Below are 17,985 nucleotides of genomic sequence, written 5' to 3' on the forward strand. Positions count from 1 at the left end.
TAAGCACTGGAGTAAGAGAGCTGTGAGTCTCGTCCGTTAATTGGAACTCAACGTTTACGTGGAAACTTTATGATTCAATTACAAGGCATTGACGAGGCGAAAGAGAGGCAGGGACCAAGGAAACATTCACAATGCTAGCAAGTTCAGGAGGGTTCAGTCGCTCAAAAACTGGTTCTCGTGGGATGAAAGGCAGACACGAAAGTTACGTTCCCAGAAAGGAAAGAGGGAGGGGAGGGGAGGAAGGATTTCATAGGTCCATTATGCACAAGGTCGACGTGATTTTCTTGGTCATATACTTTTTTCCCCAATTTCAGGAGAACGGCGCAGTTTTATGCAGAATCTGATAAAGAGAGAGCAACATTTCGATCATCGTCAACAATGACGCCGATTTTCGTGTTTCTTATTGTTGCTTTCGCAGCAACCGAAGCAAAAATATGTGAGTATTTTTTTTAGAATTTATTGTTAGTTGATATCTATACCGTGTATTTCACAGCATAATCGGGGCAGATTTTATGCTAATTTTTCTTGCAAAGAAAGTGGGGTGCGACCATTATGTGAGGCTTCTATTTATTAAATAAATTGTGTCAGTTTTACCGGTAACTTAAATATCATTTATTACTATGTTGGTTGGTTGATTTGGTGTTTTAAGTCCACTTTATGCACGGTTAGCCTCATCGGGACTGGATCTACAGTTTAAAATGGGATCCGAAGCACTTGTACACCCAGTGGCGAAAGAAACAGTAGGCAAATTTACCACCTCCATTTTCATTCGGTCTGTATTACACAATGTGATGGCAATGAATTGAAATAATGACGTCAATAAGCAGAGAACAATGCCTGCTTCGAACCAACATAGTTTCATTCCTTAAAACAACACAGGATGTAGAATAAAAAAGTAATGAAACTAGCGGTGGACAATCTGCTTACCATTATCTTTGCCGTTGACTGTACTACCTCTACCGGGTATCGAACCCGGGATCCCTTGACTATAAGACGACTGCCCCATGTATATTACTATGCAAACTGTTTCTGGTGCGATATTAGGATGTACGGAACTCGGGAATATACGTTAAAATTGAATAGTCAAATGAACGCACGTCATTACTTACTGAGAATTAGTGAACGCTTCTGTCTGAAAATAAGTTAACACATTGGTTGTTATTGATTTGTGCAGCGTGCGAAATCCTGGTGGGGGGACGGGGGCGATTTCCCCCACGAACAATCTTGGCCTCAAAAATCCCCCACCAAACATTTTCGAGGGGGAGAGTTTTTGTTACAACAAAAAAGATAAACAATTACTTTTAATTTCAAATATACTGTACTAAGAATAATATCGAATACATACACAAATTAGCGTATACTCTGTCCCAGCTAACTGTAGAGCAGGCAAACGGAAACAAGTCTCTGCGCAAGTAGTGACGCGAGACGGCTCCCCCAATGAACACGCGAGAGGAACGGAATTGCGTGGAGGGGGGAAAGCGACTACCTTCCCAGCAACCTGCACTGCTTCGCTCTGGCTACTCGATTTCCCTCGCTTCTCTGACGCTATGCGCAAACTTACTCCACAGTTAGCTGGAACAGGGTATAGTTGTGAGTGTACAATGCTTTTTCTCTCTCAAGAGATCATTAACAAATCTACATCAATACGCACAATACAAGAAAAAACAAGAATGCAAGAAAATAATAACTATGAAATCTAATTGATTTATATTAATATAAAGCAAAAACTTAATACAAAAAACTTACACATAATAAAACCACTTCAAGTATTTCATAATTTATTAACATCTTTAACCAGTTAGTAAAGGAATTAATTAGCTGCTTTGCAAAATCTTGTATATTTAAAAGTAAGACATTTATTTATTTTGGGGTAATTAATAATAATTATTATTTTTAATTTAGTAATTTAATTTAGTAATTTCTTTATGCTTTTAATAACATTATAAATATGTATATCGTATAATTTATATGTATGTTTTTGTGGGGGGGGGTTGTAGATTAAGATCTTTCTCCCCCCCACCAGTCTTAAATGATTTCGCACCCTGGCATTGTAGTCAAAATATTACACTTGAGGGTGTTGCGAAGTATGGACTTGCGAAATTTAATCTTCTGTGTCCAAAGATTCTGCGCCACTATCATTTATTTCGTTATCTGATTCGACGATTACGCGATGAAAGGTTAGAAACAAACTTTTGGAATGAAGATATAGGGTGAGACCCTGAAGCGGTGAAATGTGGTATTTGGGGTAACATGTAAATATACGTTGTCATTGGGGTAGGTTTAAGAGTTGAGTTATCGTCATCGCCTTGTAATCAAGAGATCCCGGTTCGGATCCCACTGTTGAGTTACTTATGAATGAATATGTATTCAAATCTCTACAAACTGAACTCGAAGGGTTATTAATTCTACCGTTAAAAACTGATCTACTCACTTTCCTTACGTAAAACATGTCAACCTCATAGCCGTAGTCTCTTGGGGCTAACTTTATTCATGCTGTCATCCATTACAAAAATCATCACGGACATTCTCCTTGGGAGACAGGTAACCCCCGCATCATCTTATCCAAAAGCAATAGGATTGCTAAAAGGAATACATATGCTATCATAGATGGTTGCGTTTTTTTTAAAGAACACATTTCTTCTTTAGAATAAAGAAGGTATAATTTTAGTGTGATAATATGACCCTGTGTTCATGGTACTGACCAAATTATAATGCTGCAAAGCATTTAAAATCTACATAGGTAATGAAATAGTAAAAATTTAAATTTTCTTAATTTCTGTACAACAAAACTTCGCATTTTCCTAATTTTACTACAACTGAGAACCACTTGCGACTAGATTCGTGAAGAAAACTTTAACATATTACACCAATTACGTAATTGTCTTACCTAAAACTTCACTGTTTCTTGCACATCTGTATAAATTCCTGAAAAAATTCTTGTCGGTCAACTACAATTTCCCTTTCTGTGTTTAACAGTGATAGTGATATGGAATAAAATTTATCTTGCCCATGGTTGAACTTACTCGTGTTTTTAATACGTCTCATTGCAGCAAAAGACAGTTCAATTGTAGCCGAAGACACTGGCAGTCTTCCGTACGTATGTAATCAATCAAATATTCGTCAACTGAAAATTATCACCAGGGTACGATTTATGACCGTAAGCGTTTAATTATTTATTTTTTATCGAATCATAATTTTGCTTTTTTGTCGCCATTAATATACAGGGTGATCATAAAGTCAGCAACGAATGAAAAACGTGATGAATAGCTCATTTCCTCCATGCAAAGCGTGTTCAACATGTCCGCTAGTACAGCCTCAACCAGTGACGTGCACTGAGGAGTAGCTAGTCTAGCAGAGATAGATTAATCAATCTCACGTCTCTAATTATTTTTAAATCACAATATTTATTGTCTTGTTAAAGCCACAGTTCATATGCAACACTTTCTTTTTCACGCGCTTCTCGTCCCTCAGTGTGATCCGCGTACAAAACTGGCCTAGCTCGCTCTTCTTCCGCCTTAGCAGTTCCAGGTAGAAACGGGTTTCCGAAGGAAAAGGGAAGATTTCTGCCTCTACATCCCTTGCCCCCTCGCCCCCGCTGCAATGGTTGAAAGCCCGTGCTTACAGGTCCCCCAGTCTATATCCTATAGGACAGATAGGAGATTGGTTTCCATTCGATTCCTTTGTAAATCCTCTAAGGAACTAAAGGGAAAATTTTCTGCAGTACTTATGTTCTCTGTATTTACACAACCTTTTACACGTTGCACAATATGTATGTATAATATGGGATGTAGTTTTATTGTTTATGAAATGGGAACGTGTTATGTGCAGACAATAATGTTATACTTTCTTTCTTTTTTTGTTTTGTTTTTCAAATATGGAATAATGATTAAATTACAAATATTTGCTCAAACTCACTCTCGCTCTCGTTTTAGTAGTGTTTTTTTTTTTAAAAAATATATACTAATCCATTGGCCTCCAACGGATGTATTTATTTGGGCAAGAGAACGCACATTCATATTGTTGTTGGTTTGGTTTATTTTACTTCGCTTTTCTGCCACATTTGGTTATCGCGAAAATGAGGATGATGTGATGATATTAATGAAGGGGCCTCGAACAATCCACGCCGGGATTCGAACCCGTGATGAGCGTGCATTCTTGTTCCTGTGTTGTACTCTGAAGTGAATAATGAAATAATTTGAAATGGAAAATGTATCTCAGAACTCAAGAAGGAAAATGAATATTATTGAAGAAACTACAAAAAAAGTGTGTTTTGTTACCTGTTTTGTTTCTGTGCATAAAGTGTACTTAAAATACCAAATCAACCAACCGTGGGGGAGTGGTTATCACAGAGTGCTACGACACCAGGAGTTCCGGGTTCGAACCCCGAGCTGGGCGTGGGTGTTCTTTGTGTTTGTCCTTTCATTAATTTATCTTATCATCTTCGCAATTAACCAAATGTGAGAAAAAGCGACGCTAAGTAACAAAAATCAAGTCAAATCATTGATTGATTGCTTGATTTGGTTTATTTTATTTCGCTTTTCCGCCACTTTTGGCTATCGCGAAGATGATACAATATAATTGATGAAGGGACACACTCAAAGAATAACCATGGCCAAGCCGAGATTCGATCCCAGGATCTCTCGCTTAGTAGTCAAATCAAATCTTTTTTATTTTCGATTGGGGTTGGGGTTACATGTACTTTTTTTAGTACTCATTCATCATTTTGCAATCTTTTCCTGTTATTGACGTTGTTTTTAGAAGTACTGAGCCCTAAAGGGGGAGGGGTATCAGCCACACCAACCCCAACTTGAGCATGCCACGGATTGCTAACACAAGTGTCGACGTCACCGCACGTCACTGGCCTCAACCCGTTCCCTTTTTCAACGTGTTTCCTTGAATTCTCTTCAAAATTAATTGCATAGAAACAGTTGCATTGGTTATCCTTTCCCGGAGGTAATCCAGATCCAGATTTTCACAGCATATACCTCAGATTTCGAAATTCACCTTATGGCAAAGTCCATGTGGTTGAGGTCAGGAGACCGTGCTGCCAAGGGCGACCGGAGGGGTTGCCGAACCGGTCAGTCGACCTCCATGGGAATTGCCATCCTTCATTTCAACTTACAAAAAAGAAAAAAATCAGAAAGTTTGTTATTCTTACTGTTAATAACCGAAACACAGTTAAGCAAGTTGTTATTCGAACAAAATAACGTAGTAAAAATGCATTAAATCGAAAAAATAAGTGCAAAAATTCAGGTACCAGTTTGTGTTTTCATATTCTACCATTTCAAAAGTTTTCAGTTTAAAAAATTATAATTTTATGTTAGATGTCGCACAACATAAGCGCTGTGGCTAAAATTTCATTCCAACTTTTAAAGCATTTTCTTGAACGAGGTGCATAAAAGTCAATAATAAAATGCAATAAGTTTGCGTTTCAGTACATAAACTGTACGAAATGTAAATATATAATGTAAAGCAGTTGTACTATATTTTCACTCATCTGATGGTTCGAGCAGAAAAAAGTTCTCGCAAGAATATAATAATAATAATAGTGGCAGTAGTAATTTTTTTTTATAAAATGGGTTTATTTTTATTAAATTTATAATGGTTATAATGTATAATTATAATGACAAGCGTGATAATAACAATTATTATTATTATTGTTATTAAGTCCTGTACTCCGGGGGTTTGGGTTCCAGCTAGAACATGCCTCACATCTTAGTTCAGTAATATATCGAACAAGACGAGTTTACTACAGTCTGCATTTTCCCCCTTTTAACTGTTTATTTTTTAAAGAAATTATGGGACATTTCTGCATTAATCTCAATTGATTTGGTTATTTTACTTCGCTTTCTGCCACTTTCGTCTAATCGCGAAGATGGTGATGATATGATGAAAATGATGAATGGACACTCGCAAACACCCATGCCCACGCCGGGATTCGAACCCGGAACTTCTGCTGTCGTAGCGCTGGGTAAATCTCGAAGACGCTGACGAATTGATAGAATAAATTAAATAATAGGAACGTAAGGTTCGGCCGTTGTTTAGCCGTTGGTGCACAAATAAATTTGTTGCCATTATGAGCAAGAATTTGAAACCTAGCACTGAAAAGATATACTTCAAAGTTGTAAGTTATACATGCAACTCCATTTTCATGAAAAGTGGAATTACGGCACTTGTGCTCTGAACTGTACACAACAGATTATGGGATCTTTCACACCGAGTCCACATGTATCACTTGGAAACCAATCTTCACACGTAAATGCAACTTTTCGTACCGAACTGACAAGGCAACCTTCTGTCTTTCGGAGTCGTTTCCCGTGGCGGAGTGTTTAGTAAGGCGAGCTACGTAGATAGGGTTACCGGGTTCGAATCCCGGCCTGCACACGAGTGTTCTTTGTGAGTGTCCCTTCATCAGTTTCATCATATCATCCCTCATTTTCGTGTCGGCTCGGTCTGAGGGTCGCGCATGCGCAGTGAACGTTTTCTTACAGATTGGAGGTACCCATGTTTCTTGTCGCTTCGGCCTGAAAGCGGACTTACAGTGACGTAAAGTAACCAACACAGAAAGATGTGTAGAAAGGAGCGTGTAGTGGTTCTCAACCTTCGTGAGCGGGCTGTCTGGTAAATTCCTTTTTAGAAGGTCGATGCCCCGTTCCCAACAATTTTATTTCTAAATAGCTTTCTACTTTTTTTTACCTTACGCGTTAATTAATATGCACTATTGAGATTAAATATTAATAAATAAATTATGGCATAATCCTAGAGGGTATTAGTATGACTATGTTTCGGCTTGTTGACAAACATAAAATGTGGTTTAAATTAGTTAAAAACGATTGGATCTAATGGAATATTTTTTTTACTTTTGATAACTCCTGAGTTTCATTGGCGAGTAGGTGAAACCGTACGTTCTGGGCCGGCCCTTTGACCTACTTTTTATTTTACGACGTTTTACGCACTAAACTAACCTACAATGAAAGAAAAAATGGACAGAAAAAGCTCTGGCATCACTTTTTAAGCTATTTTTTATGCCAACTCGTTTTTTTGACCTACATTTGAAATGACTTACGACATTTTCCTATAAGGCTACCCCCCTCTTACTGTAAGGCCCCCCTCAGTGTAATCTACTACGACCTGCTAATAGAGTAGGTGGAATGGCCGATCCTAGAACAGTCCTTTGACCTACTTTTCGCGCGCAGTGTTGCCAGCTCCTCACTCGAAAAAATCACCAAGGTTTTTGTTTTTGGGTCTAACCTAACCTAAAGCAAGGAGCTGGCAACCTTGCTTGAGGTATTTTCTCGCAGTGTTGCCAACTCCTCACTCGAAAAAATCACCAAGGTTTTTTTTTCTTGGTCTAACCTAACCTAAAGCAGGGAGCTGGCAACCTTGCTTGAGGCTTGCCTTACAGTGCATAAAGCAAGGTTGCCAACCCACTGGTATTTTTGCCATAGCTTTTTACAAGAAAAAAAGAGAGAGGGAAGAGTTAAACAACCGACAGCTTACCCACAGCCTTTTTTGGTCTAACCTAACCTAAAGCAAGGAGCTGGCAATTTTGCTTGTGCAATCAACCCGGTTGACCGCCCTCAAGTGGAGATCAGCGTTGCCAACTCCTCACTCGAAAAAAAATCAAGGTTTTTTTGGTCTAACCTAACCTAAAGCAAGGAGCTGGCAATTTTGCTTGTGCAATCAACCCGGTTGACCGCCCTCAAGTGGAGATCAGCGTTGCCAACTCCTCACTCGAAAAAAAATCACCAAGGTTTTTTTTGGTCTAACCTAACTTAAAGCAAAGAGGTGGCAACTTTGCTTGAGGCTTGCCTTACAGCGCATAAAGCAATTTTTGCCAACCTGCACACACTGGGCAAGGAGAGCCGGCACTGCTGTAAAAGAAAGAGAGATGGGTGGATGGCAACACTGCACGGGTTCAACGTCGGAAAATGAGGCTCGGTGAGGCTCGCCTTAATGGATTTTTCTCGTAAGGCATGAGCCTTATTTTCTCGCAGTGTTGCCAACTTCTACCTACACCTTTTTTTTTAACTTGGCAAGGGCTAGAGAGAGAGAAAGAGACCTATAGCTGGCAACAGTGGTGAGCGAATACACTTTATTGTAATTTTCCAACTCCGGCAATGTTTATATATCGTGACTTTTGTAAACCTCTCTCGGGAACGATGTGGCACACACACACACACACATATGCGCGCGCGCAACAACAAATTTTGTGCAAATTCTGATTGTCTCGTGCTATAGTGATGAAAAAAAGATATTGTAACTGATAACTAATAAAATTGACATTTGTAACTGATCTGAACTAGTGAAATTTGTATTGTGCCATTGTAACTGATTGTGCTAGTACAAAAAATTTCTTATTGTGCAAGAAAAGATGTTAAAAAACCTGTTAAAACTGCTCTGTGACCCTCTCGTTCTTCACGTCATACACAAATGTTTTCTCTGCAATCAGGATGACGCTACACACGGTGTCCTCGGGCAAGGCATCGTGGAACTCGCAGACGACCTTGATGTTGGTGCGATCGTTGACCACGACCTGCTTTCTCTTAGATGTGTTAATGACAGTCATGGGTCTCCGTGCTTTGAATTCGCTGGGGGTGTAGTACATGTCCACGCTTCCCTCGGTCACGCGTTTGTAAGCCGAGAACGCTTCGTAAAGTTTGAGATAATCGTTTTTGGTCATGTCGAGGTTGTAATTCTCGCGCGGGAACACTTCGTTCCTACCGTTCTTCAGATAAACGTTCTTGATCTTGCAGTCGTCGAACTTGCTGGAATCTTTTTCCTGGTTGTTATCGCGCCCGGTCTGAAAAAGCACTACGACAAAATCTGGCATGTCGAACTGTATGTTGTTGAACTGCGTCGTCACGTCGAATTCCATGTGACTTCCCGATGTCATCTTCTGCACGCACTGGTAACCGTGAAAGTGAATCGGCACCTGCGGACTTTTCAAGATCTCCGCTTTGTACTTGAGGGCGTAGTTCGTTTCGTATTCCACCACCGGCATTCTCAATTCCATGCTCCGGATGACGCATTTCGCTGCTTCGGGTAAAGTGTTGGCTATCGGCGTGGTGCCGTCCGGACCCAAAGTAGCATATCGCATCAGTGCGTCGTTGTCGTTGGCTGCTCTTCGAAACGTGATCCTCAGTCCTCCCTTCCACATGATCTCCTTGTAGTCCGAGAAGAAACCAGGCAGCAGACGCATGGGAAAAAGCACCGTGTGACTTCTTGTCGATATTTTGGCCCCGGCTTCGAATCCCCCGGCCTGGTAGTACGCTGCGTCCGTTTTGGATAATTTCAATGTTCCCACTGCCGTCGACGTGATGCCTGGATAATCTATTCTGTCGATGAAGGTGTTGTGTTTCCTCACCTCCACCTGCGAGAACAGGTGTGGCACGAAGTTGTCCACGAGTATCAAGTTTGCTGCTGCAGGAAACGCGTCTCCGCTTTCCTTCTTCACCACGTCGAATTGAAGGTAGAGGTCCGCTCTGTGAGGATGAATGAACCCGTCGCCTACGTCCACGTCGTATTCGATCTCCCTGTTCGCTTCGTTCAGATTGGCGAACGTGCGACGGTTGGGAGGGAAAGATTGCAATTCGTAACTTTCGATTTGCTCCATTTTACATGTATGGTTATTTATTATACGTTGATCTCCACGATGGCCGTCGTAGTGGCACCTGCGAAATCCACCGCGTCTCCTTTCTCGTTCGTCACCACCAACTCTATGTCGTCTATGCGGTTGCGACATACTGGAAAATAGATCGGCGAAGAGGGCGTGTAGATAATCGGTTCCATGAACTCGGAACTTGGTTTGAAAGTGGCTATGATTCCCGTCTGCTTGTGACTTCCTAATAATCCGTCCGAAGATTTCGTGATCATACCTTCGGCCACGTTGCAGTGTACGTTCAGAGTCTCTATGGTCAAGAATTTAGGAATGTTGGTTGCTACGTGCTTGATGCCAGCTTCGAGTTTGGTGTTGTTCTCGAAACCTAAAAGTTCTCCCATGGTGCCCAGGTCCACGGTCTCCGTCGCGGATAGGATTTCCACTCTGTGCGTGACCGAATTTTGAGAAAGGTATGTGCCTTTGGGTAACTGAGCTTGCAAAGTGGAAAGATTGTATTGTCCTGGCGTGACGACGATGTGTTCGCTTCCGACGCTAATTTTGTTGTTGTGCTGCGTGACGTTAGGTATGAGGTACATGCTGTAGAATGCACGCAGAGCCACGGATTTAGGATAGACGATGTCGTCGTGCAGCGTGAGTTTCAAGATTGAAGATTCGCTCGTGAGATGGAACACGCCCATCCTAGTGATGCTGTTTGAGGTTCCACAATGCTTTCTGGAAATCCTCGATCGTAGGGTTATTTATTTTAGAGAGAAACGCGAGCACGGAGAGGCAGAGATGACCGCAGTTCACGTCTCCGAAATCTTGAATGCGTTCGTCGTTGTAGTATATAGAGTTTTTGTTTGTTTTCAGATAATAAATTAAATGTGTAGGTGGAACACCTCCGAAAGAATCGAAAACGAATGCTTTATCATTGTCATTTTTGTGGTAACATATCCAATGCGTGCCTGGATTTTCTTGACCGTCCAAGTTGACTACTCCGCATTCTCTTTTTTTCACGCTTGAAGGTAACGAGTCGGACATAAAAACTCCTCTGAAGTGTTTGATTTGTAACGGTCCGATCAGAGATTCAATGTCTCGGTTGGTGAGTGCCGTTGTTTCTTTTTTTTAAACTTTCTCATCACGCCCTTCCCCCCTTTCTTCTCCATGGCCAGGTTGTGACGTTTCTGTTCTTCCAATTCCGCTTTGTTCTTCTTCGAGTCGATGACGGTTTTCGCGATGGCGGCACTTCCGCCGGCCAAACTTCCAACGGCCCCCAATGCTGCTAGGATGGCCGGGATGCTGAATATGAAACCTCCGACCTTTTGCTGTTTCCGCGAACGCTGCAACCGTCTCAATTGAGGTGTGCTGAGCAGCAATTTCATTCCATGTCCTTTGCTCAAGCAAGAACGTTTCTTCTCGCGTTGTTTCTTGGTGAGTAACCCATCGAGGGCACCTAGATTTTTCAGATTGGAGTATGGTATCTGGTATACGACACCCTTGGGCTTCATGTTGATGCTCTATGTGTTATTTTCACGGTATGTTATTTATATATATATTCTGAGATTTTTTCTTGTGTAGTTTTTTTTACGGTATGTTATTTATATATAAATATTCTGAGATTTTTTTTTCACGGCCCCGCAGTCGCTACACAAATTCTATTACGTGCTTCGTTTTCTTGCCAAAAAGTTCCTTTGTCCCCTTGTACACGATTCGAGTTTTGTTCTTGATTAAAATAGATAGCTTCTCGTCCGATAACATGTTAGCGTATCGATCTGGTAAAAATAGACTGTATTGTGCGTTGAGCAACAGGCGTACCTTGGGACCATACTGGGTAGAAACGATTGAACCGGAAGTTATCGTGTAAGGTTTGTCGACTTCCAATTCCCGAATTTTTACATACTCGAATGACAAATTTAGCATTTGTTTTAATGCTTGGAGGTCACTCATTTTTTCAGTTGTCATATCGAAGAAGAGAAATTTTCAGTGTGTGTGTTAGAGAAATTTAATTTTTTTTTTCACGATGTGTGTTATTTATATATACCGAAGATTATTTTTTTTTCACGATGCGTGTTATTTATATATATATATATTTTTCACGATTTGTATCGAAGATTTTTTTAACAGAGGAAGAAAGTTCGTGCTTCGGAGAACGCGATGATGTGCGTGATGATTTCTTCAGTTTCCTGTTTGGACTTACGCCAATCATCAGTATACCGTCTTCTTCCCTGCCTCGCCTCGTGCAGTTCATCCAACCTCTCGTTCAATTTCTGCCCTGCGGCCGACAGAAGAGTGTCGAGATCACCGCACCTTATTCCACTGATCTCCCGAAGATGGTCCTTGAGAACTATTTCGCATCCCATGCGAAATGCCGGCGTCGTTCTAGCTATGATCACAAGTTTATTAACATCTCCGTTAACTACCTTTTTGAATATTTTAGATAGTAGTTCGTGCGGCAAATCAGTTATGCAAGCCATGTTGTTTTTTTTACTGTATGTTATTTATATACCCCACCCCAATTTTTGTTTCGTGTTCATGGCGATGGTGGTACCCAGTGCGGCGACCCGTTCACCCAGCGATGCGTCTCTGCTCACGAACCTTTCGAAAGCTGCGTGCTCTAACTTTCTGTCTGCTTCGTGACGTGCGTCCAGATCCGTCTGCGTGGTGTTGTAAGCAATGTCGTGATCTTTGCATGCTGCGTCCAACGGATTCACACCCTTGTCTCCTCTCTCCAATCTTTTCTCGAGTTTGGTACCTGGTCCGCAGTACTGGTAGCCAGGTAGATGCATCTCGAAAGGTAACTTGTTGATGATGTCGTTCACGAGTCCCTTTCCTTCGGCCACGTTCCAAAATTTCGGAGGCAGCGTGTTGATGATTTTGATCAGGTAACCTATGCCCTTGTCGTCGTTCACGATGAAGTTGGAAAGTTTCGTGCTGATCATGTCCACGATGCCAACCTTCTCGTTGTAGAAATTACGGTTGCCTGCATTCTCTTCGCCGGCTATCACCAACAATCGGTCCACGAGTTTCCTCACGTCGTCCACCCAAACGAATTCTTTGGGTAACGTGTTGTAGCGTTTGACGCCGCTGCCTGTTTTGACCTGGTTCCAAATCGGTTTGATGAGATTCCTGTACTTCTCGCCGCTGCTCGATTTCACCCTATTCTGCGAGGCGTCGTTGTTCTGGTACAAGGCATCCGTCATGATCAGAATTTCCTTGTAACTCTGGTAATCTTCGTCGGTGTAATCTTTCGGCTGCTTTTTGGCAACGAGTTCCCACAGTCCCACCGTACCCGGATACCTGTTCCAACTATCCTTGTCGCCTAAATTGACTTTAATGTCGTTGCCTTCGAAGGTCACCTTCGATTTCCCAATCTTCCACACCACACCGCCGCCTTCGCTGGTTTCCATGCTGGGATACAATCCGAACACTTCATCCTTGTCGAATTTCCCCGTGCTCAGGTAGTCTCGTGCCAAAGGTCCCAACTCGATTTTATCCGAAGACGTGCTACCAATAGCTCGACGTCGTGCCGGTGCATCCTTCAGTTCGAACGGCGTCGAAGGAATGCTCGAAATAGGCGTGGGTACGGCGTAACTTTTAGCTGCGAGCGGTACGAGTTCGTTGATCAAATTTTTATTTTGTTCCGTGACACTTTTAATTTCTTTACCTAGACCGCTGATGGCATCGATCACGGGTTGATCCTGACGTTTCTTCTCTTCGTAGAATCCGCGATTCTCGGATTTCCAACCTTTGAAGCGTTTCGCGAGGTAATCGCGAAGCTTGAGATTTTCGTCCTCGATTTTTCGTTTCGTCATGACGTTATTTATATACGTCGTTTCTCACAACGTTGCAACGTTTAGAAAGTCGTTGATTTTGTTTCTGTATTTTCCGTTGTTGGGTTTCCTCGTCATGTCGATCGTAGCGAATCCGAAATCGTCACCGTTCCAGCAAGTAGAGCAGCAGCGTTCCGAAAATTGATTGTAGTTCATGTCTCCGCCTACGTAGTCATCGTACGCGTGCTTGAGGTTGGTGTGATCTTGACGAAACAAACATATGAAATTAGCGTTGTCGCGCACTAACTGTTTTGGAATTTTGGAAAACGTTTGAGCTAGGTAGAAGCAATCCATTCCTTTGTGACGACCTTGCGTGAAAAAGTTGCGAATTTCATTTTGATTTTCCAGGATGGCGTCGTCGAACACAACGACTGAATTTTCACGACAATCGTCGAGTGGTTTTATTTCCGAGGCGAACGTTGCAATATCCAGACCATCGTACAGTTTCATCAGTTGCTGGTATTTGGATTGCTCTAAACTTTTCGAGAACACGTACAGGTGCCTGTTCTTCCAATCTAACTAATTCGGTGCGAGGAGAAAATTGTCCACGAGCAGTGTCGTTTTTCCACACCCCGAAGGTCCTACGATCAGACAGCGGATGCTGTCGGGGAGCAATTCACCGTTTTTTTCTTCGTTCCACTTTCCGAATTAGGTAAACGTTTCACAACATTCCACGTACTCATAGAATCACTTCGTTTGAATCGATCCAACTTGTTTCCGGAAGTCCCAGCCATTTCACCAAAAGTTTGTTGCCTCTCTTGCGCAAAACTTTTTCGATAAGGTACGTGTCGGGGTATTTAGTTTTAGAGAGTTCCTCTTCGTAAAATCTTCCTTTCAAAATTTCACCGCCACTGTCTTTTATTATATACGTGTGACGGTTCCCGGGTAAAACTCGAACCACGGTAAAAAGTTCAGTGCTCCAGTTTCGCGTGAAACCCCTGTCGAACGTTCGCTTCAATTTACTGACCCTCACCTGTTCTCCAATTTTGTATTTAGCTTTTTTTGTCGCGGGTGTGTACTTTGGACAGTAAACGGTAGAAATTAAACGCTGCTCGTCAGATTTCGTAACGTCAGCTGGCTTCATGCCTATCGTTCTGTGTACCGTATCATTATAGGCGTCGACGAGTTCCGGCAGGATGTCGACCCATTTGTAATTTCCCCGAAGCGTGAATCGTTTCCACATGTGTGTTTTCAAGGTTCGATTGAATCTTTCCACGATGCTGGCTTTGATGTGACTGAAGGTCGAATAATGTCGAATGTCATGTTTTTGAATAAACTTTTGGAATACAGCGTTGTAAAATTCCTTCCCCTTGTCCGTTTGCAGAAACCGTGGTCGTCTGCCGCCGCTTTCGCGAAAAATTAATTTGAATGCTTCCGTGACGCATGTTCCCGTTTTGGCTTTCAAAGGTAGAGCCCATGCGAATTTCGAAAACGTGTCTATGACGGTGAGGAGGTACTTGTTGCCCTTGTTCAATTTATGTACGTTTTTCAAATTGCCGCTGCTCATCTCCACGAGGTCACTTTGCCAGAGGTCGTCGATGCCCTTGGTTACCACAGCCAAACGTTCGTAGTTACGGCGTGCAGGTTTATGCAATTCTTCGACGATGGCTTGCCTAGACATTTTTTTAGAGATTACGTTTCAAGAGAAGCACCAGCGTGATGGGATTCAAAGAGGGTGGCACTTCGCTCGTGTTTTGAATGATCAGCTTATCGCCGGCACTCACGTCGAAAACGGTGAGATCTTCGTCTTCGTGTATTTCATATATGTTGCGCGTTTCGTTCCAACGTGCCAGAGGAATGTTTCCTGCTTTCTGGACACCACGATTCGATATCAAAGTCATGGTGGGAACGCTAGCTTTTCTACCGTGAGACCAGTACGAAAATTCGTTTATCTGAATCGTGCCATCGAGGAGAAACTTGTAGTACGGATGATAAGGATGCAACATGTACAGTTTGTTACCTTCGACGAAGGTGGAGATTCTCTGTTGATTGGGTACGCTGTTAATTTCGATGGCTTCCAGAGAATGGAGTTTAGCGAATTTAGTATCGATGCTAACAAGGTTGCTGTGAAGCTGACCCAGTGTGTTTTGTACGGGCACCAAATGCTCGACTATGGTATTCGTTACGGTAGAAAATGACGGTTTGATTTTCACTTCCACGTTCAACTGCTTGTAGCTTTCGTTGAGTTCTTGCAACTTGGCACCGAAAGAGGCCAGCGTCGATTCCTGCGTTGATTCCAGCACTCCAACTTGATCTCTGATGTTGACCACAATGTTCTGAAGGTTCTCGATTTGATTCAATTTCGAGCTCTTCTCGGTAAGATCATTCACGATGATTCGCATCTCTGTAAACTGCGTGTGAAGGTCGGCGACGCTCTGCGAAGTGGGCAGCGTCGACACCAGGGAAGCAAGTTCGTCTCGAATCTGTTCCACGTTCGCCGTTTCCGTTTCCAATCGTTTCAGCATACGTGATATGTTCCTTTTCAAAGCGTGTAATTCTTTGGAGGTGGGGAGATTGGCCACCCTACTCTCGAGATCGCTCAACGAACTTTTGATGTCACTCGAATCGGATAGTGCCGTCACCGCCGTTTTCAATTTTTCCAAATCTTCGCTCGAAGGCACGCTCGTTCGTAACGATTCCAAGTCACCCTGTATGTTGTCCAGTACGTGATGAAAATGAGTAAGATTGGATTCGACGTTCAAGTTTTCCAAATATTGGATCTTCTGCTGAACCGTGCTTAACGTGTCCTGAATACTCGTCAACACACTTGCTTCAGCGTGAATATTTTTAATTTCTTCGTTGATCAATTCCAAGGACGCCTGAAGCGTAGCGATGGTGGTTTGAATGTGTTCGAAATCTCGATAAGCCTCCAGTTGAATTTTTATGTTCGCGACGCTTTTACCGATGACCTGCAGTTCGTCCGACGATGGTAGGTTCGTCATTGTATCTTCCAAAGTCTGCAACTTGGATTTGATTTCTTCCAACGTGCCGGTGAATTCTTCTTGTAATTTGGAAACAACAACCTGCAAGCGTTCTACATCAATATCATTCACGACGGTTTGAAGTTCAGAGAAATTCTTTTCTATTGCGGAAGTTCGCTCTTCGATTTCGAGTTTCAATTTTTCCAAATCTTCATTTTTCGATTGAAATTGCTGTAATTTGGCCAAATCATTTTGAAGCGAATCCATGCTCAACTGTATATTTTGAATGTTGTCGTAAGAAGGTACGTCAACATAATTTTTTATCAGTGTTTTCAGTTCGGAATCGATTTTCAGAATGGGATCGAGACATTGCGTTTGGAGCGTAGCGATCTCAGACTCTAAACTTTTGTTTAAGGTCTCCTGCAAAGCAATCAAATCGGTCCTCAACTTCTTAACTCGAACGTCCAGCATGAGAATCTCTTCTGCATGGTCTACACGCTTGGTGTTGCCGAAAATGTCGTTAGGCATTTTTGGTTAACGGTTATTTATAATAGAATAGACGATTCGTAATTCTACGAAGAGAGGAATAAGTTTGTCATAATCTCCGAGGAGTTCCACGTAAAAATAATCTCCTGCGGAAACATCGTATGCCATGTTAGAAAGCATTTTGTCGTGCTTGATTCGAAAAATGTTCTTGCCGCTAGATATTTTGATTTCGCCTACGTTCTCCGGATTCAGGGTGATCCGAAGTTTCCCGTCGATCGGAATTTCATAGAAATGTAAATTGTTATTAAAAACATAAAACATCTTGCCCACGTCCTCATCCAATTTCGTCCAAATGCTGTTGAGGTGAATAATCAACAAACCGTTGAGTTTAGTTAACGCGGAAGGTAGAAATTCATGATCTGTCGTCGTGCGGTGTACAGTCTCCATTGTTTGCTTTCGGAAACCAAAAAGATTCATGTTGGTTATTTAAGAAAAAAATTGAGGTCGTATCTAATATAAATAACACCACAAAAAAATGTGCAATTTTAGTAACTTCATCTTTTTTTTCTTAGCAAAAAAAATGGAGAAGAAGGAAGCGAAACGTGCATGCGACCAATGTGGGACATATATATCCATTTCTCACTTGAGAAGACATCTGAAGAATGTGCATGGCGAAGGATCAAGTAAGAGAGAGCTCGATGTTGACGATCAAGCGCCACGAAAAAAGCAGAAGAGTGCCGGCGAAAATATTCGAAATATTTTAACCGAGGAGACTTTCCGATCTGAAGAAACATCTGATCTAAACAACTTTTTTCGCTCGGTCAAAAGCAAGTTAATTTCGTCTATCACCGAAGCTTTGTTGCAATGCTCGTTGAAAATCCACCTCATCGTTTCCGTCATTTACGAAAACATGAAAAAAGAGCGAGAAACTTTCCATCATTACACTGGTGTAGAGAGCCTCCACGCCGCCGACGTCGATGAGGTGGATGCCATTTGCAACCAGATGTTTGACGCTTTGTTGAACAAGCACGAGACTTTCCAAAAACGCGGATCGGGTTGGACACTTTGCGGTTCGCCTCACACTTTAACTTTGAAGGTGGCACGATACAACCCGATGGGAGCATCCAGCTACATCAATTTGCCTCCG

The 17,985-nt window shown here is 42.1% G+C and overlaps 1 protein-coding gene across 1 annotated transcript in view; it reads left to right on the forward strand.

The window, feature by feature from the left end:
- Positions 1-247: 247 nt before the first annotated feature.
- The window catches only part of LOC145994311 (protein takeout-like), a 57,045-nt gene continuing 39,307 nt past the window's right edge, over positions 248-17,985 (forward strand). The window contains exon 1 of the mRNA XM_083130414.1: positions 248-436. Within this exon, the coding sequence (XP_082986540.1) occupies positions 379-436 (58 nt within the window). The 5' untranslated portion in view covers positions 248-378. The remainder of the gene's footprint in view (positions 437-17,985) is intronic.

The sequence above is a fragment of the Lepisma saccharinum genome, chromosome 10 (assembly GCF_977018435.1).
Source record: "Lepisma saccharinum chromosome 10, izLepSacc3.1, whole genome shotgun sequence".
Taxonomy (NCBI): domain Eukaryota; kingdom Metazoa; phylum Arthropoda; class Insecta; order Zygentoma; family Lepismatidae; genus Lepisma; species Lepisma saccharinum.